The sequence below is a fragment of the Pelophylax lessonae genome (assembly GCF_965119305.1).
Source record: "Pelophylax lessonae genome assembly, chromosome: 2".
NCBI classification, from domain to species: Eukaryota; Metazoa; Chordata; class Amphibia; order Anura; family Ranidae; genus Pelophylax; species Pelophylax lessonae.
In genome coordinates this window covers 321025548-321047941 of record NC_138769.1, presented here as the reverse complement: position 1 = coordinate 321047941, position 22394 = coordinate 321025548, and the positions used below count along the sequence as shown (strand labels likewise).

Below are 22394 nucleotides of genomic sequence, written 5' to 3'. Positions count from 1 at the left end.
AGGCAGGCATCCTAATACTTTTGATAATATAGTGTATGTGTCCATGCAGAGCAATTTTCTGTTCTGAGAGTGTGCTCACTGAGCCCTCCCAGCATAGTAACTAAAATGTCACAGGAGGTTCATACGATGCATACTTGCAATTGGGAGCTTCCAGTCATGTGACCACTGTGACAGCCAATCACAGCAGTCATATGATTGGAATGCCCGTCTCTGCCTTCTGAATTTGATTCTCTGAAAGAGCCAGGGGCTGGGGTGGCAAGGGGTAATAAGCACAGCATCACTCATCTCAAGTGTCTTTACACACACATGTAATGCAGAGTAAGTTTGTCTGACTAGGCCTGTTAGATTACAAAGTGCATTGGGTTGTACGGTGTAACTCTGGTGCCCTTTGGTAAAACTCAGGTACCTGTTGGACTGCAAGGTCATATATAAACATACTGCTCAACTGCTATAACAGGAAAGTTGAGGTAAATATATGAAAATGGTGGTTATTAATGTAATAGGGCTTATTTACTGAAGGTGTATAGTAAAAAAAAAAAAAATAAAGGGAACTTTTACCTTGCTTAGTACCTGGGGTGACACCATGCTAACTTCATGTATGAGCAAACCTATGCATGTGGTTTTTACATTTTCCTTGAACATGACTGTGATACTGGTGTTCAACCACAAATGTCAATCGAGCAGTGTGCACAGGGCCCACTAGATGACGTCGGGCTCTAAGGCCACCCTCTGGAAGTCTGTTTCTGATTGTTTGGTCAGAGACATTCACACCAGTGACCTGCTGGAGGTTCCTTTTTAGGGCTCTGGCAGCGCTCATCCTGTTCCTCCTTGCACAAAGGAGAAGATACTAGTCCTGCTGATGGGTTAAGGCAGGGCTTGACAAATTTCCTTGAAATCTAGGAGCCAGTTTTTTTTCACACATGCCAAATGGCCGGCTTCTGTCAGACCGGCTGCCATACACACGGGCCCAAAGGCAGCCAGTTTTTAATGAACTGGCTGATGTTTCCTGGCATTCAACCCATGTGCACCTTGTTTACTTATTTTGAGAGATATTAAAGTAACACACCAACCACCATGACCACTTCAGTGATTTGAAGTGGTCATGGTGGTAGGAGTCAGAAACAATGCACATGCTGGGATATTTACAATTATGTGCTTGGGGGGCTAGTTGCACCCCTAGCACATGTGACTTACTGCTGGTGGGTACTGCGGGCTGGTACTGCTGGTGGGTACTGCTGGCTGGTACTGGTGGTGGGTATTGATGGCTGATACTGCTGGTGGGTACTGCTGCGGGTACTGCTGGCGGGTACTGCTGGTGGGTACTGCTGGCTGGTACTGCTGGTGGGTACTTCTGGATGGTACTGCTGGCTGGTACTGCTGTGAGTACTGCTGGCAGGTACTGCTGACGGGAAATGCTGGCAAAGTGTATGAGGAGCAGCGCTGGAGGAAGCATGCAGAGCCGATGCTTCCTGTATCTCTCCTCTCACAGGCAGAGTGCATTTGATATCACTCCGCCTGTGACAGGACGGAGCCAGAACTATATAGGAAGCATCATCTCCGTTCTGTCAAAGCTGACAGACACCGTTCTGTCGCCAGACATCCCAAGTCTCCTGCAAGGTGCGGGAGTCTCCCGCATACGGGCGTGGCACTTGCGGGTGTCGGGGAGCTGCAGCCCACATGTGGGCGACTCCTGCACCTCGCAGGAGACTTGGGATGTCTGACGACAAGACATCTGCTGCAGTGTAACCCAGGAGCCGGGCCGTTAATTCTAGTCGCCAGTGCGACCTGACGCCTGGGGTTTGTCGATCCTTGGGTTAAGCACTTTCTACGGCCCTGTCCAGCTCTCATAGAATAACTTAAAATAAAGTAAAATAAATGTCAGCTGCCTGTCTCCTGGAATCTCTTCAATGCTCTTGATACTGTGCTTGGAGACAGAGCAAACCTTCTGGCAATGGCACGTATTGATGCATCATCCTGGAGGAGTTGGACTGCCTATGCAACCTCTATAGGGTCCAGATATTGCCTCATGCTACCAGTAGTGACACTAACCCTAGCTAAATGCAAAACTAGTGAAAAACATTCAGAAGAGACAATGGCCTGACAAAGGGAAAAAAATGACAATGGCCTGCACCTGTAAAACCATTCCTGTTTTGGAGGTTGTCTCATTTTTGCCCATCTAGTGCACCTGTTGTTAATTTCATTAACACTAAAGCAGCTGAAACTGATTAACAACCCCCTCTGCTACTTAACTGACCAAATCAATATCCCAGGAGTTTAATTGGCTTGATGCTATATGATTAAAAAGTGTTCCTTTATTTTTTTGAGCAGTGTATATTGTTGGAATATATTTATAGTGTGGTTAAGACTGCCACTCTATTATTATTATTACATTTTTTATGCACTGTTTTTGGGGGATACATTAGGCACTGTACAAATTTTGATATTGTTTTAGGTTTATGGTGTCGTGATGCACACTAAGTGCAAACAGCTGGGAGGAATAAGGTTTTATTAGTAGCTCAGTAACACCTTATTATATATTTATTGTGCTCCTCTGGTATATCAGCCTTTTGGAGTCTATCTGACTGCATATCTGTTTCTGTGACTTTAATTCGGCTTTACTAAGCAGCTATGTCTGCTTTTGCACATCTACTGCCCCCCTCTCCATTATTGTTGATCGTTTTTTAAGTAATACAATTTCTTACTTTGAGTTCATTTACACGTTTTTATTTTGAGTGCCTTTTAGATTTCCGTTAAACCAATATATAGCAATCCACATCTGTGAAATATGTCAAAGCTTTTTTTAAAAGATTAATTTTTAAGAATTAATTAAAAAAGTATTCTTATTTATACTGATAAATATACATAAAATTAACTGAAGGTTAAATCTCTGATTCACAGCAAACTTCGATCATCCCTATCAGACCCTTGTGCATTGAAACGTCTTTCAGGAGATTGGTTCAGTGATGTAAGGTCATCACGTCCCTGGGGTCAAGTCGGTGGTGTTGATATTGTGAGAGCATCAATCAGGAAAAAGAAGAAGACCAGAGGTAGATTATAATTTTATGTGAAGCATGTACGTCTTTTAGAGATCTATTTGTTAATAGGCACAACTGTTATTTACAGCTGAATGGGACCATACCTGGGGTTATGATGATGCAGAAGTGAATGGCAATTATGACAGTGAAACATCTGAAGAGGACGAAATACAGAAACCTGAGACCAGGTAAAACATTTCTACGCAATGCAACATGTCAGGAGCAAACAGAAGTAACTGCAGGGTAAACTGATATTTATTTCTTCTTTTGGAGCCCACGGTCCGGGGTACAAAAACTAAACACTAAAAGTGAACAAAAAAGTGCATGTGAACACACACAAAAAGTGTACTTTTTACTACAATTAATTTTTTATTTATTTTTTTTGTTTACCAAATGTGGCTGCTTGAATAAATAATATCACTTTGTAGCCATTCTATACTGTGCCACCAAAGCTGCCCTAATTATGATTTTAGTCCTTGGCATGCATTTCAGCCATAACAAATGTTACCGTTTTTTTAACAGGCTGCCCATTGACTTGTCGCCACAAGAACTGTCTGATGACATACAGGTATGTGATTATGTACTGTATGTGTGTGTGCAAATGGTTGTGTAATGACTATTCCCCCGTCACCCATTACTAATCATCCACCACAAATCCAGCATTTCTGGTAAATGCAGATAAGGCAATTACCCCCAATCCTAAAAGTTTTATATAACTCTGTTAATTTCTTTTGTATTTTCTAAAAGGAAACCGGCAAAATCATTAGACTGACTATTTAGTCAGTGTCAATATACAATATGAAATCAAAGAGCATACAGTACCCATTGCAGGTTAAAATGTATGTAAAGCACCATGATTAAGCTGGTGCGAAATGCGTTGGGGACATGGCCTGGCTGGTGTCTGGGCTGAGGCTGCCATTCATCTCATTTCATGCACAAGGGTCTGCTTCATGATGCATGGCTTTTGGATCTTTTCCTTTGATAGTGCTGCAGCTTGGAGCTAGGATGAGCTCCCTGTCCCTGCCTGCACTCACAGTGGTCTAGTTGGAGTTTACCTCTCTACCTGAGTGGCACCTAAATTTTGTCTTTTTGGGTCACACTGACTGGGGGAACATGGAATAAGTGGGGAGGGTCTATCTGGCACTAAACTGCGGCAGGCCATACACAGTTGGAATCCCAGCTGGTTCAGCAGGAACTGGTCGAGATTTGAACCATTAATGGGCAGGCTGAATGTACCAAGTTGATCGATCAATCAACTTAGGTACAACCAGCATGCCGGGTTTTTACCTGCCATTGTTGCTAGCAGCTGCTATAGCTGCTAGCAATAATCACTGTCTTCCCCCAGCAGGGATGGCTCCCACCCCCCCCTCCCGCTGGGAGAAGACAATGGCCCGGCAGGAGGGATTTCCGCATCAACACTGTCTATGTTGATGGGGAAATCAAGCACATTTCTTTCCTGCAACCTGTGGTTGCAGGAAAGAAGTTCGCTCAGTGTATGGCAGGCCTAACTAGCACTAAACAGAAGCTGAGGACAGAGGAAGATACCAAAATCACATTAGTAAGCAAGTTGTAGTGGCCAGAAATCCCTACTAGATGTTCGCAAACTACAAAAAATAACAACCTAATTCAATTCAATACAACGCAGAAAAATGACACGATAGTGGGGCAGAACACTGTGAAAACACCCAGACAGGACACATACAGCAAAAAGAAACCTAACAGGGGTCATATCTCTTCCCTACTGTATCCGTAACTAAGAAAAAAGGGTTTTGATTTACATACACTTATATGTAAATCCAATTCCAATATAAATTTTTGTGGTTTTAAATAAAATGTGAAAAGACATTTGTCAATTTTTTTTTGCTCTCTGTGTTCAATTTCTCCTTATTTATATATTTAACATAGAAAGAAGGTAACCGCGCTAAATGAAAAAAGAAGAAGCTGCAGCTTCAAGTGTGACAACACCCAAAACGAAATATAAATAAACAAGCTGCGCTAAAAATATATGTGAAATGATATCACCCAATCATGAATAATATAAATAAATAAAATAAAATAAAAATGAATAAATAAAGTGTGCAGATTGAATTACACGAAGAAGATAATCATATAGTAAAAAAAAAAATTTGATCAAAATTAGGTGAAAAAAAAGTTCATAAAGTCTCTTAATCCAGAAGATCCCAAAGGTAGTGAATGCAGATTCCAATATTCACCAATATTCACCAATTGTGCAGTGACCGCCACCAGTGGTACAAACTGCTTACCAGAGATAAATGAATGCAAGCCAAAAAAGGGGGTATCGCTCAGGATCTCAAAGGCATCAAAGGCAATCCAGGGATGAAACTCCACTACACCTCCAGGGCTTGGACATTGATCAGCATTGATAATGGGAACATCCACCATCAAGCCGCATACATGTGAATAAAAATAAACGGTCCCATAACATAGCGTAAAACTGATATTTATTAAAGGAAATAAAAGGTAATGCACTTACAATCTGAAGGTAGGGAATGCGCATATACAGTATATCACACAAGCCGCTGGCTGGTCGGCTCTTCCGCCCGCCCTTCGTCTCACTCTGGTGACATCAGCACGCCGTGACCGACGTACGTTTCATCAGAAATTACGTTATCAACGTACGTCGGTCGCAGCGTGCTGACGTCACCGGAGTGAGATGAAGGGAGGGCGGAAGAGCCGACCTGCGGCTTGTGTGATATACTGTATATGCGCAATTCCTACCTTCAGATTGTAAGTGCATTACCTTTTATTTCCTTTAATAAATATCAGTTTTACGCTATGGGACCGTTTATTTTTATTCACAAGTATATGGCTTGATGGTGGATGCTCCCATTATCTATGTTGATCAATGTCCAAGTCCTGGAGTTGTAGTGGAGTTTCATCCCTGGATTGCCTTTGATGCCTTTTGAGATCCTGCGTGATACCCCCTTTTTTGGCTTGCATTCATTTATCTCTGGTAAGCAGTTTGTACCACTGGTGGCGGTCACTGCACAATTGGTGAATATTGGTGAATATTGGAATCTGCATTCACTACCTTTGGGATCTTCTGGATTAAGAGACCTTATGAACTTTTTTTCACCTAATTTTGATCAAATATTTATTTCACTATATGATTATCTTCTTCGTGTAATTCAATCTGCACACTTTATTTATTCATTTTTATTTTGTTTTATTTATTTATACTATTCATGATTGGGTGATATCATTTCACATATATTTTTAGCGCAGCTTGTTTATTTATATATATTTAACATGTATAGGGACCCTAACAAGCTGGAGTGTCCATATACGGTAATAAAGTAAAAAAAAAAATAGTGTTGGCAGCTTGGCGGTAGTAGGCCCAAACTCTGAATTGTTTCTGCATTTGTTGGGCTTCCCCTGAGGCAGTGATGGCGAGCCTTGGCACCCCAGATGTTTTGGAACTACATTTCCCATGAAGCTCATGCACTCTGCAGTGTAGTTGAGCATCATGGGAATGTAGTTCCAAGACATCTGGGGTGCCAAGGTTTGCCATCACTGCCCTAAGGTAAAGGTATTGTTTACTTCTGCCTGCTCTGTTATGAATACCTATTTCTCTTTGGCAAATCACTAGGTTTATTGGCAGTGGTGTATGCTGAGGAAGGATATACGTTTTAGGATAACTTTGGAGAAGGGTCCTTGTTTCCTAGGCTGCTGCCATGGTAGGAGGCAGTGTTGGAGGTCTTTGCCTCTCAGGCCTGTTGCCTAGGGACAGTCTTTGCTGAAAAAGGAGCCTAGGGCCTAGAGAATTTATGCTGCCATGCTGAAGGGTATATTCAGAAGGAGTGGAGCAGGAAGATGACTGCTTGTATGGAGCATCTTGAGAAGAGACTTTGCTGCAGAATAGTGTTATGGAGAGCTGGGCATGATCTGCTGGTGGGGGACATCGTGGGACCTTATGTTGGTCATGCTTGGAGGTACTTGTACTGCCTAGGTTGTGTTTAATAGTCTACCAATACAAATGAATGGTCTTAGCCTAAAGGTCCATAGCCTGTATGTATGTTGCTACTATAGATGTCTGGAGCCGCATTTTATCCTTTTTAGGGTATCCTGAGTCTTGGCCCTCTCTTTGAGTTTATTGTGCCTTAATAAACTCTGAAAAATGTTCTAAATTTACCAATGCCCAATTGCTTTCACCCCACAATGACTCAAGGATTTTACCCTAAAGTTTAAAATGCTAGCCCACTGAGCTGCCTGAGGGTCTTTCCCTTCTGCTTATTGGTAAATCTAGGTAAACACGCATCATTTTCTTTTTTTTTTTTTTTTTGCTCAGCCAGTGAGGTGAACACAAGCTAGGTGAATGAAGAAATTCTACCCTCTGTGCTATTATATTCTGACAGTAGGACTCCTCTCAATGTTAGAATATACTGATCAGCACTGCAGCGGCGGCTGATTGTAAGAACGTTTTTTTAACAGTCCTGTTCACAGATAGAAAATGAGAGTCCCCAAAATAAAACACATTTTTTATGCCCCCCCCCCAAAAAAAAAGTGATGAGAACATCGGGCACAAAACAGTCCTCTTCTGTCCTGTATAAATGTAATTATTATTGGGCCCTATGCATAAAAGTTAATAAAACTACAAAAGCCATAGTAACCAGATTCTCTCCTAGTTCAGTAACCGTAGAAGGTGTTACTATCAGCGCACGTATTCATTCATGAACTTCTCTAGTTCGCGCACACTTTCTGATAATTGCTACCTTCATTAACAATGTGAAAACTAACAGAAAGGATGTAAGTTATTTTCTCTTAGTCAAAACTGCAAATGTTTGCGCTAAATGACAAATATTGTGTTACATGTACAGCAGGTATCTAGGTGGCAAACACATGATTACTAGGATCCTCTTTCTTTTGTAGGATGGGAGCATTTCCCAAGATGGGGAAGAAAACATAACACCAGGTGTGTAATTATGTCCAATCATCAAATTATTATCTATCGTATCTTTTTTCAGGCTACATCTTTTTTAGCGTATCCAATACTTCCAAAGCTCCAATCAGTGATGTGTAAAGATTTGGAATATTGGGCACAATTCACTAAAGGTTATCATATGCGTTATGACAGTCACGTGACCACTTAACGCATGCAATAATGAAAATGTAAATTCGCAAACACCCGTATGCTGTATTTGGTGAAAAACACCAAAAATGTTTGTTATATACCGCACAAAAAGGCAATAAAGTCAATTCACAAAAGGATATAAATAAATGCATACAGTAATTAAGTACTGGTCAAACCTTACGATAACTATGTGGTAACTATGGCATCGGTCAAACCCCCCCCCGTAATTGGTTTAAAAAATTGTGCAAGTAGGAGCAGGTGTCAGCTAGATTTTAGTGAGGAGTTGTTTCTGGAGGCTGGCAGACATCATAGCAAAGAGGATGGAACCCTTTGAATACAGTCTTCTGGAATTTAAAACAAAGCAGAAGAGGAGAAGATCTCAAGTGGTCCTTTTAAAGGAAAGGAGCGCACACTGCTGGATCAATTCTCCGTAGCTGATACCCTGCAGAAGTTCAGGTTATCTAAGCCAGCCTTTCTTAGCCAGGGTGCCTCCTGGGCTCTTCAGGGGGGCCTTGACAAAATGTAAATGCCTCAAATTACCCAAAAATTGTCAGCAGGCTGGCATGTGGACCTCACCTGCATTTTTTTTTTTTGTTACACAAAGCCACAGGTTTTAACTTGTGCAGCATTACAACCTTGAAAACCATGTGATCCAGCTGTTGGAATTCTAATAAATGATGATGGGTGCCTTCTGGGCTCTTCAGGGGTAACTTGACAAAATGCACAAATTGCCTCAAATTGCCCAAAAATTGTCAGCATGCTGGTAGGTGGATCTCGTCTGCATTCTTTTTGGTACACAAAGCCAAAGGTTTTAATTTGTGCAGCATTACAACCTTGGACACCATGTGATCCAGCTGTTGGAATTCTAATAAATGATGATTTCATAAATTGATAAGGAAGACATTAAGCACCTGAGGATGTCCTTGTTTGCCCTTTTCCTTCTGCACTGGGGTCACATTAGCTGAATGAGGGAGGGAAACTGAGGGAGAGGAGAAACACAAATACTAGTCAGAACCAGTGTTTAAAGGTGTTTAAAATAAATCATCTCTAATGTTGAGTGACCTAGGTGTGGTGATGCCACTGCATTGTGTAAAACTATTAGTTTCTTTTACATTTAAGAATGAGGTGCCTCAAGATTGTGCATAATTTTAAAGGGTGGCTTGACTGAAAAAAGGTTGAAAAACACTGATCTAAGCCACTTATCATGGAGCTCTATACCCAACTCATTGGGGTTCATGCAAGATGCTTGCGACAACTTACCACATGGTTTCATGTCCGTATTTAAGGCATACTTCAGAAAGAGAACGCAAGCAAGTTTATAAGGAGAGTTTCTTCATGAGTTACAGTTTTTTTTTCCGGAATGTTGTGCGTTATGTTACTGCCTACTCGGATGCGGTAACATATCGCTTAGTGCAGGAGTTCCCAAACTGTGGGTTGCGAGCTGCATTTGAGTGGGTCGCGATGAGCCGGAAATCACTGAGAGCGGGCCTGCTTAAATTGTGCTGTGCGAGCCTGCGCAGATTACAGAGAGCCAGAGCAGTCAAATTGCGATGGATTCAGGACCCCGCCCATGCAGTTTATGGAGGCTGGTCTGCATTTCCCACGAGGAGGATACTTGCATCAGTGAGTATGTATGTGGGCTGTTATTTAGGATATGTTCATGGGGTGCAGAGCCAGCTCCTCGGTCCTGCTGGCAGCAGCAGTGGTGGCTAGACTGGCGGCGGGATTCTCTCAGCTATAGCGGACAGAGACAGCAGCTTTGGTGTCATAGGAAGACCAGGTGGCCTGGCGGTGTCAGGAGTTTCCAGCTACACATACTGAATGCTCCATTGACAATGCTAGGATCTGATCTTAGATACTGGATTTTTTTACTTTATGGAGATAGTGGAGAAAATCATCCCTGCTTTGCTTCATGACACTTGCCATTGGTGTCACCCCACCACAGCTTGGTTTGAGTCCACTAGATGTAAAGGAGACAGGGGATGATTCAGGCTACCAACATCCACTGAAAGTCAAAGTACAGTTTAATGGACCTAGACTTTAACCAACAAGGTCTGCAGAGATGCCTCTACACAGCACCAATTTAAGGCCTCATGCACACAAGGCATTTTTCCAGCTCTCCTAAATGCCTAAATTCCTCCTGGCATCAGCGTTTTGGCAGAAAAAACACTTGATGTGTACAAACACGTCTAAATGCATTTAGTCACGTCAAGCGCTTGAGCGTAAATTGATTTCACTGGCCAGAATAATAATTTATTCTGGCCAGTGAAATTAATTAGGCTCAAGCGCTTGATGTTCCTAGTGTGCATGGACATATAGGCTAACACGAAGGGGTGTTTTGAGAATCAGAAAAAAAAAATGTCAGACACTCCTAAAAGCTGTTTTTTTAACGTTCAGCGTGCATGAGGCCTAAAGCCTATCTCAACGTTCCTTTCTAATCAGCTACAAACATTACAGCTGCATTAAAAAAAAAAAAAAAGGTTTGCAAAGTCTTACTGTTCATTTTTTTTTTTTTTTTAGAAAGCATTCACAGCCAAAGTACGTATATACATCTTTCTTACACAATTTAGTTGCATAGGTAAAGCAAAGGTAATAGCAAAGCATAGGTATTAGAAGGGGGGAGGGGACCATTTTAAGTGTAGATAGGGTTATCCTGAATTTCCACTTTAAGTAATGGAGCCAGACTGTAATTACCAGAAACAGATCTTGCATCTTAAAGGTTGACCTTGCAGCTCCTATATTTTACTTTTCTTACATGTTTCCTTTCATTGTACCATTATGCTTGTAAAACTTTTTTTTTACCTTATTGATTCTCTTGCTTAGATCCCATCCCAATGCGCCGTCGTATCCCTAGTGTGGGAGAACTCGACATGGAAGAAATACATTTATCTCCAATAGTTTTGATATCAGAGGTGAGTAGCATAAAGGCTGATAATCATGTTCTCTGTGTTTCCTTCAGTGTTTCTCTTTCTATTCCCATTACAGCATGTTCCTACACAGTAAGGTTTTGTATACAAATATATCATTAGAGCTGTGAAGTCTCCATACGAGTGCTGCAGTCTGTATAACATTTTTCATGAGGACCAGCTTCTTTTATATTTATGTTAGTCAGCCTGTTTATATGACCATGTGAAATTGATTATACATCATACATTTATTGTTTTTTGTAGATGTGTATTTATGTAGATTCTTTATACATCAGGACCATTAGAGTTCATTGACTAATATATGTTGTTTTGATTTTTATTTGTGATTTTGCTTCCATACATTGACTTTTTACATACTTGGATTATCATATGTTAGTAAAGTGGTAGATTGTTTCTGGGCTAATTTCTACAGTATTCTACAGTCATATTGCCATTAGTGTATTACTGATTCAGTTAGTAATTATGTGTATGGTGGTGTACCCCAAGGTTCAGCGTGTGGACCCTTAATTTATAATATATATATATATATGGGGAGCAAGGTGCCAATTGCCCCCTGGGCCGATCTGATGCCCCCAGAAAAGGCCGCTGCAGCAGCAGCTCCGATCTACACACACAGTGCCGAATGCTTGTGCTTCAGTATTTGTTCAATCCAGGGCTAGCCGAGACCATCTGTTGCACCGCTGGCCTCGCTCTGCTGCCTGGCCTGCATTGGTTGTTAGGATCACCTGCCGCCTGGTGTCTAGCAACCAGTGACGTCAAGAAGAGGAGAGCAATGCCGACACCCCAGCATTCAGAGCGGATGAGGATTTAACTTCCTCCTCCTCCGTGCCACGTGAATTTGGCTCCACCCACCTCCCTCCCTCCATCTTATCCAGCATGGGCTTCGCAGAGCCAGAGCCCAGAGGGAAGGGAACCGTCACACTGCCAGCCAGGATTACAGTCAGCACATCTGTAGAGAGGGGAGGCGGATCATGGATGGAAAAAAACGTGTGTATGACATGAGGGAGCACACCAGATGACATCTGCAGATGGATGGGAGGAGGAGGTGGTCACAAGGATAGATTTTATGGGTTCATGCTGGGACTTGTAGTCCTTAACTTTTGGGGATGTGACTCCCCAAAAGTATAGGAATACAGGTCCCAGCATGAGCCCCTCAGAGCTGAGAATGTGTAACACCCCGACTCCCCCCCCCCCCCAAACTAATGAAGGACTACAGGACCCACTGTCCCAGCATAAGCCCCTCAAAGCTGAAGAGATGTCACCCACCCCCAACTAGTGGAGGACAACAAGTCCCAACATGAGCCCTTGAGATTTAAGAATGTGATCCACCCCCCCTCCCCAAAAAGTGAAGGACTACAAGTCCCTGTATGAACCCTTCAGAGCTGAGAACATGACACCTCTCCAACTAGTGAAGGACAACATGTCCCAGCATGAACCCCTGAGCTCTAAGGATGTGACCCCTTAGATCTTAGGGGTTCATGCTGGGACTTGCAGTCCTTCACTAGTTGGGGGTGGGTCGGGTCTTCAGTTCTAAAGGGGTTCATACAGGGATTTGTCTGCACTGCTTGCACTTTAGTTCCTAGAGGCCATGGTGGTACATGTTCCCCAGGGGCCTTGGAGGGCCACATTGTCCTCCTACCACCTTTGTGATCATGGAAAATCTTAGACTGTTTTCCCCGATCCATCACTCTGCCAATCCAATCCCCCCCTTCCCACCCACCACCACCTAGCTTTGCCCTGCCCCCGGCTAGTACAATAATTACACAGTAATTTGTGGGTACGAAGACTGTAGACTGTGTACAGTTTACTTCTTCCCGACCCCCCCCCCCCCACGCTGATATTCTGCTGCAATGTGGCCACTCTGCACTGGTTCACATATCTGTCACATGATCAGTGCTTCTGGGTGGGGCACTTGCCCGCTGCCCTGGCTCTGCTGTGATCAGTGGGTCCCAGCCAATGATTGTTTGCTGTGATCCACTGATTGGCTCAGTGATTAACAGAAGAGTCTACACTGACAAGCAATCTTGCTGTTTTTTTATTCCCTGCAAAGCGGGGAGAAAACAACAAGATTGCTTAGTAAAAGCAGGACATAATACACATAGTTGGGCACACAGTTAACCCATTGATTGCCCCTAGATGTTAACCCCTTTTCAGCCAGTGTCATTAGTACAGTGACTGCAAATTTTTAGCATTGGTCACTGGTCCCCAAAAAAGTGTCAAATTGCCCACCATACTATCACTGTCCCACTATAATTTGCAGATTGCCGCCATTACTAGTATAAAAAACAATTACAGTATATATCCCATTGTTTTATAGACACTGTAGCTATAAATAATATACACTTACTGGGTACTGGGTTTTTTACCAAAGACCTGTATGTAGCAGAATAAATTTTGACCTAAATTCATGAAGAAATTAGATTTTTTCAAAAATGTTTTAATTGGATGTTTTATAGCAGAAAGTGGAATTTTTTTTTTTGTTTGAACAAGTTCATTTTTTTTTTCGATCTTTAAAAAAAACAAAAAGGTGATCAAATACCACCAAAAAAGGCCTATGTGTGTGAAAAAAATTATATAAACCTCATATGGGTGCAGTGTTGCATGACCGCACAATTGTCATTCAAAGTGTGACCGTGCTGAAAGCTGAAAATGGGCCTGGGCAGGAAGGGGGTGAAAGTGCCCAGTTGGAAAGTGCTTAACCAAAGAAATGTTTGTTTGTTTAACCACTTGCCGACTGGATGGCTAGTTCTGGGAGGCTGTAATATGATGGCCTCACGTGATTGCTCCTGCTGCGTGGTGCACGCTCTGTGATCACAGTGTTCTCTGGACTCTGCTGATCACAGATTTGGGTAAAGAGCCAATCAGCAGCTGATTGGACAGCGGACATTCCTTCCACCATTAGTTGTACCATCCAGCCCACATAAATTTCCATCCCATTTTATTCATCATCTCAGCCTTCGGATCTTGTGATCTTGCCAAGGCATGCACATGTCGGCCGACATACTAATCAACCGTGGCGCTGTGTATGATCCATCGGCCTCCAGCGCCTATATTTATTCATCTTTGTCACTCACATGTATGTGGTCTGGCACTGACGCTCCTCCTCCTGTGGTGGTGCTCTTACCCTGGTTGCTGGTCATTTCCAGCCTGTTCCTTCAGCTCAGCCTGATGGTCTTTGTAGTCTGTGCTACGTTTTCAGGCTCCGGAGCATGCGCAGTGGCTTTGGTGCTCAAGCCAGGAGGGTGCTGTGATTCTAACTTTGGCTCAGTCCAAAGGTATACTTGTATATGTCTACATTGACATGCTTAGTTTAACATTGTTGCTTAGGAAACCATTAACCTCATATTTATTTATTTTCATTGTTCAGTATTTAGTCAGTTTGATATACCAATGTCCTGCCTCCATTCTATTTTTTTACATGTAATTGCTAAATAGATGTAGATTTGTGAACTGTTTGATCAACAGTTCCCATTCACCTTCCCAATATACTAACAGCTAACTACCTAGAGCTTATAATCTTAGTCCTGATTGTTTGACAGGAGACAAAGTGTAATTAATAACTATTAAACTATACCAACTCAAGCTATGTAAATAGTTATTTCCTTTTTCTCATCCAGGTAAATACCTTATCTCGTTCCATCTGTAGTATAGTTGCTGATTGTTATCATCTGCCTTGGACTCAGTAATTAGCTGCCCCCTTGTGTTTGTCTACTTACACTGAACAAAATTATAAACGAAACACCTTTGTTTTTGCCCTCATTTTTCATGAGCTGTGTGATGAGTTTTATCACACCGCACAATGCCACAGATGTCCCAAGTTTTGTGGGAGCGCGCAATTGGCATGAAATGTCCACCAGAGCTGTTGCGCATAAATTGAATGTTTATTTATCTACCATAAGCTGTCTCTAAAGGCGTTTCAGAGAATTTGGCAATACACCCAACCGGCCTCATAACCGCAGACCATATGTAACCACACCAGCCCAGGACCTCCACATCCAGCATCTTCACCTCCAAGATTGTCTGAGACCAGCCACCCGGACAGCTGCTGCAACAATCTGTTTGTATAACCAAAGAATTTCTGCACAAACTGTCAGAAACCGTCTGAGGGAACCTCATCTGCTTGCTCGTCGTTCACATCAGGGCCTCGCCCTGACTGCAGTTCGTCGTTGAAACCGACTTGAGTGGGAAAATTCTCACATTCGATGGCGTCTGGCACTTTGGAGAGGTGTTCTCTCCATGGATGAATCCCGGTTTTCACTGTACAGGGCAGATGGCAGACAGCGTGTATGGTGGCATTGTGTGGCTGAGCGGTTTGCTGATGTCAACGTTGTGGATCGAGTGGCCCATGGTGGAGGTGGGGTTATGGTATGGGCAGGCCTATGTTATGGACAATGAACACAGGTGCATTTTATTGATGGCATTTTGAATGCACAGAGATACCATGAGATCCTGAGGCCCATTGTTGTGCCATTCATCCACGACCATCATCTCATGTTGCAGCATGATAATGCAAAGCCCCATGTTGCAAGATCTGTACACAATTCCTGGAAGCTGAAAACATTCCAGTTCTTGCATGGCCAGCATACTCACCGGACATGTCACCCATTGAGTGTGTTTGGGATGCTCTGGATTGCCGTATACGACAGCGTGTTCCAGGTCCTGCCAATATCCAGCAACTTCGCACAGCCATTGAAGAGGAGTGGACCAACATTCCACAGGCTACAATTTAACAACCTGATCAACTCTATGCGAAGGAGATGTGTTGCACTGTGTGAGGCAAATGGTGGTCACACCAGATACTGACTGGTTTTTGGACCCCCCCAATACAGTAAAACTGCACATTTTAGAGTGGCCTTTATTGTGGCCAGCCTAAGGCATGCCTGTGCAATAATCATGCTGTCTAATCAGCATCTTGATATGCCACACCTGTGAGGTGGATGGATTATCTCGGCAAAGGAGAAGTGCTCACTAACACAAATTTAGACAGATTTGTGAACAATATTTGAGAGAAATAGGCCTTTTGTGTACATAGAAAAGTCTTAGATCTTTGAGTCCTGCTCATGAAAAATGGGGGCAAAAACAAACATTTTGTATTTATAACTTTGTTCAGTGTAATTACACATGTAGGTATGAAAGCATTTGGCTTTTGTTTTAGCTCAGGTTCACACTGAGAGCGGGTTTGAAATCTCGCACGATTTAAGTCTGACTTCGGGTGCAATTTCACAGACATCTGTGCGGGTTCCTGCACAGATGTCTATTAAAATCGCCCAATGAAGTCGCCAATAGTAGTGCAGAAACCTCATTTTGGGAATCGGTGTAGTCGGTGTCACACCGATTCGGACGGTGCCATTTCCGGCAATTGACTCCAATTTGATCAAATGGGACCAATGTCAACGTGGGCTAAATATTGCCTATATGCTTCGGGGCTTAACCCAATGTCCCTCTTTGATGTATTCATCCACTATAGCTTGGTCTTTCTGTGCCTCCTACCTCCACACCATACCTCGTGGTCCCATCAATCTTTTCTGGACATGGTCTTGCCCAAGTACCACTCCATTTGGGTAAGATTTTGATGATCCGAAATACTGAATATATGATGTATATAATAGTGTAGCACCCTCCTAGGTAGGTGCTAGAAAAAGAATATGTGTGGCCCTGTCTCCTTATCAGGGGGGCCTGATCAGTTAGTTAGGCTGTCATGTGTTTACAGGTGTGGTCTGTTGAGTCTGGGGAGTCACCCCACTGTATCCAATGAGGGCTCTTTTTGGACAGTGAAGGAAACCTGGCCAATAGCGCACCAGGGTTTATAGCTGTCTCAGTGGGCGGAGTTTGCCGCAATGTGCCTTGGGATTGGGTCTAAACCTGGCAGGAGCATGTAACAGGGGGTCTTTGGCAGGAAGCTGAGTGCCATGAGGAGGCTGACGGCTGTCTCTCCTCCTGTCAGAGCAGTGAAGGTGTCCTGGGCAGTCGGCCTGAAGGACCGGAGGTTGAGCTGGGCTGCAGAAAGTTGTTGGGCAGAAGTTTCCAGGAAAAACAGTGTCGTGAGTACTCGAAATCTGCCCAGGGGTCTGCCTAAGAGAGGGGGCCACTCCAGAAGGTCAAAGGGATCCATGAGCCAGCTAACCTGTAGTTGTGGCATAGAAAGGGGGTGCCAAGTGTTAAGCACTGAAGATAAGGGAGTGAAGTGTGGGCCCTGAAGCGTTCAGCAGTGCAGCAAAAGTATACAAGTAGCTTCCTCAGGAAGGAGTACCTAAGGCAGCTAAGAGAGGAGTTCTTTAGTTGAAGCTCAGTTACAAGAATAGTTCAGCGTAAACCGGCATCTGGCCAGCGTTAACCAGCGTCAAGTCAGCGTTGGCGGGCATTCAGCCAGCGTCAAACAATACTTCTCAAGTGTCTCCGCCAAATTGTGCATAGTTGAGTTAAAGGAGTATCCCACTCATCCCTTCTCCCATCCAAGTTCCTAAATAAATCAAAAACCCAAAGATACTGGACTGGTCATTGTCTCACACTTGGGGTAACATGCTTAACTGTGCTGTTGTTGTTGGCGGTAACCCAGGGGAACCCATATCCAGCAAAACGGCTGGGAATTGTGCTACAATAGTAATGTATATGATTGATGAATTTAAATAAGTTTCTTACCTAAAAACATTTTTGAATAATTATGTTTGCTTTTTTAGTTAAAAAAAAACAAAAAACTTTTCAAGCAATGCTTGTATTTTTCATGTATGTTTGTTTCTGTATATCAGATTAAAGAGTTTTCTAATTATTTATTATAAACAGTCCTAAAAGTGATTCATTGTTTAATATTTTTTTTTCTTGTGTTTTAATTTACATGGATGGCAGTGGCAGGTGGGGTTTGGGAGGAGGCAGGGAAGAGGGAGAGCGGGAGGGGGGCTGTTTGCTACACCTTGCACCCTGGGCCAAAAGTTACTTGCCCCCTGGGCCAAAAGTTGCCAGTCAGCCCTTGCACCAAGCTACGCAGTGGAATAATGTCCTTACAGGATGTCTCTAACTTAAGGATCGTAAGGTTTTACCCCCTTAGTGACCAGACCATTTTTTGCAATACGGCACTGCGTTACTGTAGCTGACAATTGCGTGGTTGTGCGACGCTGCACTGTGTTCCTAAATAGTAGGAACATAGGATCCTTGTGTTCATCTGTGGCAGAACAGCGGTCTGCCTTGTTTACATAGGCAGTTCGCCGATTTGTTTCAATGGTGAGCATCCGCAGGACCCGTTGATTGGCTCCCCCTCTGGTCAATCGGCGTGTGTGTGCCCCTCCGGCGGGGCGCACGCGCCCCCATTCTCTATTACACAGAGCGACGTACAGATACATCGTTTCGCGTAACAGAGCTGACCTGCCGCAGTAAAACTACAGCGGCTGGTTGGCAAGTGGTTAATTGGGCAACTATGTGGCAGATGAGGTTTAATGTTGATAAATGTAAAGTTATGCACTTGGGGGCTAAGAATATTCATGCATCACACATACTAGGAGGAATCAATGGTGGAAAAGGATCTTGGTGTCCTGGTAGATCATAGGCTTAATAATACCAAAGCGAACAAAATCTGTATTAAGAGAGGTATGGACTCCAGAGTGGGAGATATAATTTTGTCCCTGTACAAATCATTAGTAAGACCTCATCTTGAATATGCATTTCAGTTTTGGGCACTAGTTGACAAAAGGAACTGGAGAAAGTGCAGAGAAGGGCAACTAAGCTAAGAGGCATAGAGGAGCTCGGCTATGAGGAAAGATTAGAGGAACTGAATGTATTCTCTCTTGAGAAGAGCAAACTAAAAGGCAATATGATCAACACATATACATATTTTTTTTACTGATTTTATTTGTTTGCCCATTGACAAAGAAATTGTCAGTCTATCATTTTAATGGTAGGTGTATTTTAACAGTGAGAGACAGATAAACAACAAAAATATCCAGAAAAACACATTTTTAAAAAGGTATAAATTGATTTGAATTTTAATAAGTGACATATTTATTTGATCCCCTATCATTTAGCAAGATTTCTGGCTCCCAGGTGTCTTCTCTACAGGTAACGAGCTGAGATTAGGAGCACTCTCTTAAAGGGAGTGCTCCTAATCTCAGCTTATTACCTGTATAAAAGACACCTGTCCACATTGTAGACCTACACAAAGCTGGAATGGGCTACAAGAACATCGCCAAGCAGCTTAATGAGAAGGTGACAACAGTTGATGCGGTTATTCGCAAATGGAAGAAACACAAAATAACTGTAATTCTCACTCAGTCTGGGGCTCCATGCAAGATCAGAATGGTTTTACAGGTGGAGGCCACTGAAATTAATTTCCCTACTCATCTTTTCTGACTGTTTTTCACTAGTTTTGCATTTGGCTAGGGTCAGTGTCACTACTGGTAGCATGAGGCGATACCTGGACCCTATAGAGGTTGCACATGAATTCCAACTCCTCCAGGATGACACATCAATAGGTGCTATTGCCAGAAGGTTTACTGTGTCTCCCACCACAGTCTCAAGAGCATGGAAGAGATTCCAGGAGACAGGCAGTTACTCTAGGACAGCTTGACAGGACCAAAGAAGAACCAGTATCTGCTCCTTTGTGCAAGGAGGATCAGAATGAGCACTGCCAGAACCCTACAAAATTACCTCCAGCAGGCCACTGGTGTGAATGTCTCTGACCAAACAATCAGAAACAGACTTCATGAGGATGGCCTGAGGGCCCAATGTCCACCTAAATGGGGTGGGTGCAGCCGTACTGGGTGAGAGGATGGCCAAAAAGTTAGAGGGGCTTTTAAACTAGGGAATGGGGGGGAGGGTACAGATGTAGAATTAGCCAGTGGAAAGCAAGTTTCAGAGGGCAGAAATGGGGGCATTAGCGGTAGGGTGTTCGGAGCTCCTATACCCAGGGTGGGTATGGGGAAAATTCAAGAGAGCAGCCTAAAAACATCAAATGAGGATATTTGTAACCGATCAAAATTAAGAGGTCTGTATACCAATGCCAGAAGCCTGGCCAACAAGATGGGAGAGCTGGAGCTACTGATGTTTGAGGAGGACTTAGATTTTGTGGGGATAACTGAGACTTGGTTTGACAGCTCTCATGACTGGATGGCGACCATTCAGGGGTATTCCCTTTATCGCAGAGATAGAGAGGGTAAAAAAAGGGGGAGGGGTATGTCTGTATATTAAGAACAGCATACAGGTAAATATGAGGGATGATATTAATAATGGAGCTAAGGACGAGGCAGAATCCCTATGGGTAGAGCTTCAAAGGGATGGCACGGCGGGGAAGGTAATATTGGGCGTATGCTATAGGCCCCCCAACCAGAGGGAGGAGGGTGAGGCGGACCTCCTTTTACAGATAGGATTGGCAGCAAGGATGGGAAATGTCATTATAATGGGGGACTTTAATTATCCAGATATAGACTGGGCAGAAGGAACCGCGCACTCAGCCAAGGCTAGGCAGTTCCTAAATGTTTTGCAGGACAATTTCATGGGTCAGATGGTGAATGCACCGACAAGAAACAATGCGGTACTTGACCTACTGATTACCAACGATACAGACCTGATCACGGATATAGAAATACGGGACAACTTGGGAAACAGTGACCATAGGTCAATAAGTTTCAGTATTAATTACAGTAATAGGAAGCAGAGGGGTAATATAAGGACACTGAATTTCAAAAGAGCCAATTTCCCTAAACTGCGCTCACTGCTAGAAAATATCAATTGGGATAGAACCCTGGGAACAAAGAACACGGAGGAAAAATGGGAGTGCTTCAAGAGTATACTAAACAGGGGGATTGACCAGTGCATTCCAAAGGGAAATAAATTTAAAAGAGCAAAAATAAACCCTGGATGGCTAAACTCCAACATAAAAATGCATATTAGTGCTAAGGAAAAGGCCTTCAAAAAATACAAGACTGAGGGCTCATTGGCAGCATTTAAGCACTACAAAGAGTGTAATAAGAAATGTAAAGACGAAATCAGGGCGGCTAAAATAGAACACGAGAGACATATAGCGGAGGAGAGCAAAAAGAACCCCAAGAAGTTTTTTAAGTATATAAACAGTAAGAAAGCGAGGCCAGAACACATTGGCCCCATAAAAGATGATAAAGGAAATATGGCCACTGAGGACAGAGAAAAGGCGGAAGTGTTAAATCATTTCTTCTCTTCAGTCTTCACAAAAGAATCGGGGGGCTACACAAACCCAGCTTGTAAGGCCGAACTAAATAATACACCTCAGGAAGTGCCACCATGGCTAACAGAAGATAGACTTAGAGCCAAACTAGAGAAACTTAACATAAATAAATCCCTGGGACCGGATGGCTTGCACCCGAGGGTTCTTAATGAGCTCAGCCAGGTGATCGCCAGACCATTATTCTTGATCTTTAAGGATAGTTTACAGACGGGTATGGTGCCAGCTGATTGGAAAAAAGCCAACGTGGTACCAATATTTAAGAAGGGGCTGAGATATATCCCGGGTAACTATAGGCCGGTCAGCCTAACATCTGTAGTCTGCAAAATTTTGGAGGGGATGTTAAGGGACCACATACAAGACTTTAGTAATGAAAACGGTATTATAAGTAGTAATCAGCATGGATTCATGAAAAATCGTTCGTGCCAAACCAATCTATTAACCTTCTACGATGAAGTGAGCAGCCACCTAGATAAAGGTAAGCCTGTGGATGTGGTGTATCTGGACTTTGCAAAGGCCTTTGACACCGTTCCCCACAAACGATTACTGTACAAACTAAGGAAGGTAGGTATGGATCAGAAGGTGAGTAACTGGATAGAGAACTGGCTCCAGGGGAGAGTACAGAGGGTGGTGATTAATGGGGAGTACTCGGATTGGGCGGGTGTGGAAAGTGGGGTCCCCCAGGGTTCTGTCCTGGGACCAATCCTGTTTAATTTGTTCATAAATGATCTAGAGGAGGGGATATCTAGCACAATCTCAGTATTTGCAGATGATACTAAACTAGGCATGCCAATATCTTCTATGCAGGATGTGGAAACCTTGCAAGCAGACCTGAACAAAATAACGGGGTGGGCAACTACATGGCAGATGAGGTTTAATGTTGATAAATGTAAAGTAATGCACTTGGGGGCCAGAAACCAGAAAGCAAGCTACTCACTAGGGGGGGAACCTCTGGGTGAGTCTAGGATGGAAAAGGACTTGGGGGTACTGGTAGACAACAAGCTTGGCAGTGGCATGCAATGCCAAGCCGCCGCAAGCAAAGCCAACAGAATACTGGGATGTATAAAAAAGGGGATTCACTCCAGAAATAAAGAGATTATTCTCCCACTCTACAAGACTCTGGTCCGGCCACATCTGGAGTATGCTGTCCAGTTCTG

The 22394-nt window shown here is 43.2% G+C and overlaps 1 protein-coding gene across 4 annotated transcripts in view; it reads left to right on the top strand.

Annotated features, from left to right (window-relative positions):
• The window catches only part of SYTL1 (synaptotagmin like 1), a 130006-nt gene that overhangs the window by 66869 nt on the left and 40743 nt on the right, over nt 1-22394 (top strand). For all 4 annotated transcript variants that reach the window (XM_082245748.1, XM_082245751.1, XM_082245749.1 and 1 more), the window contains exons 3-7: nt 2899-3047; nt 3124-3223; nt 3558-3603; nt 7926-7968; nt 10951-11039. In XM_082245748.1, coding sequence (XP_082101874.1) covers nt 2899-3047; nt 3124-3223; nt 3558-3603; nt 7926-7968; nt 10951-11039 — 427 coding nt within the window. The remainder of the gene's footprint in view (nt 1-2898; nt 3048-3123; nt 3224-3557; nt 3604-7925; nt 7969-10950; nt 11040-22394) is intronic.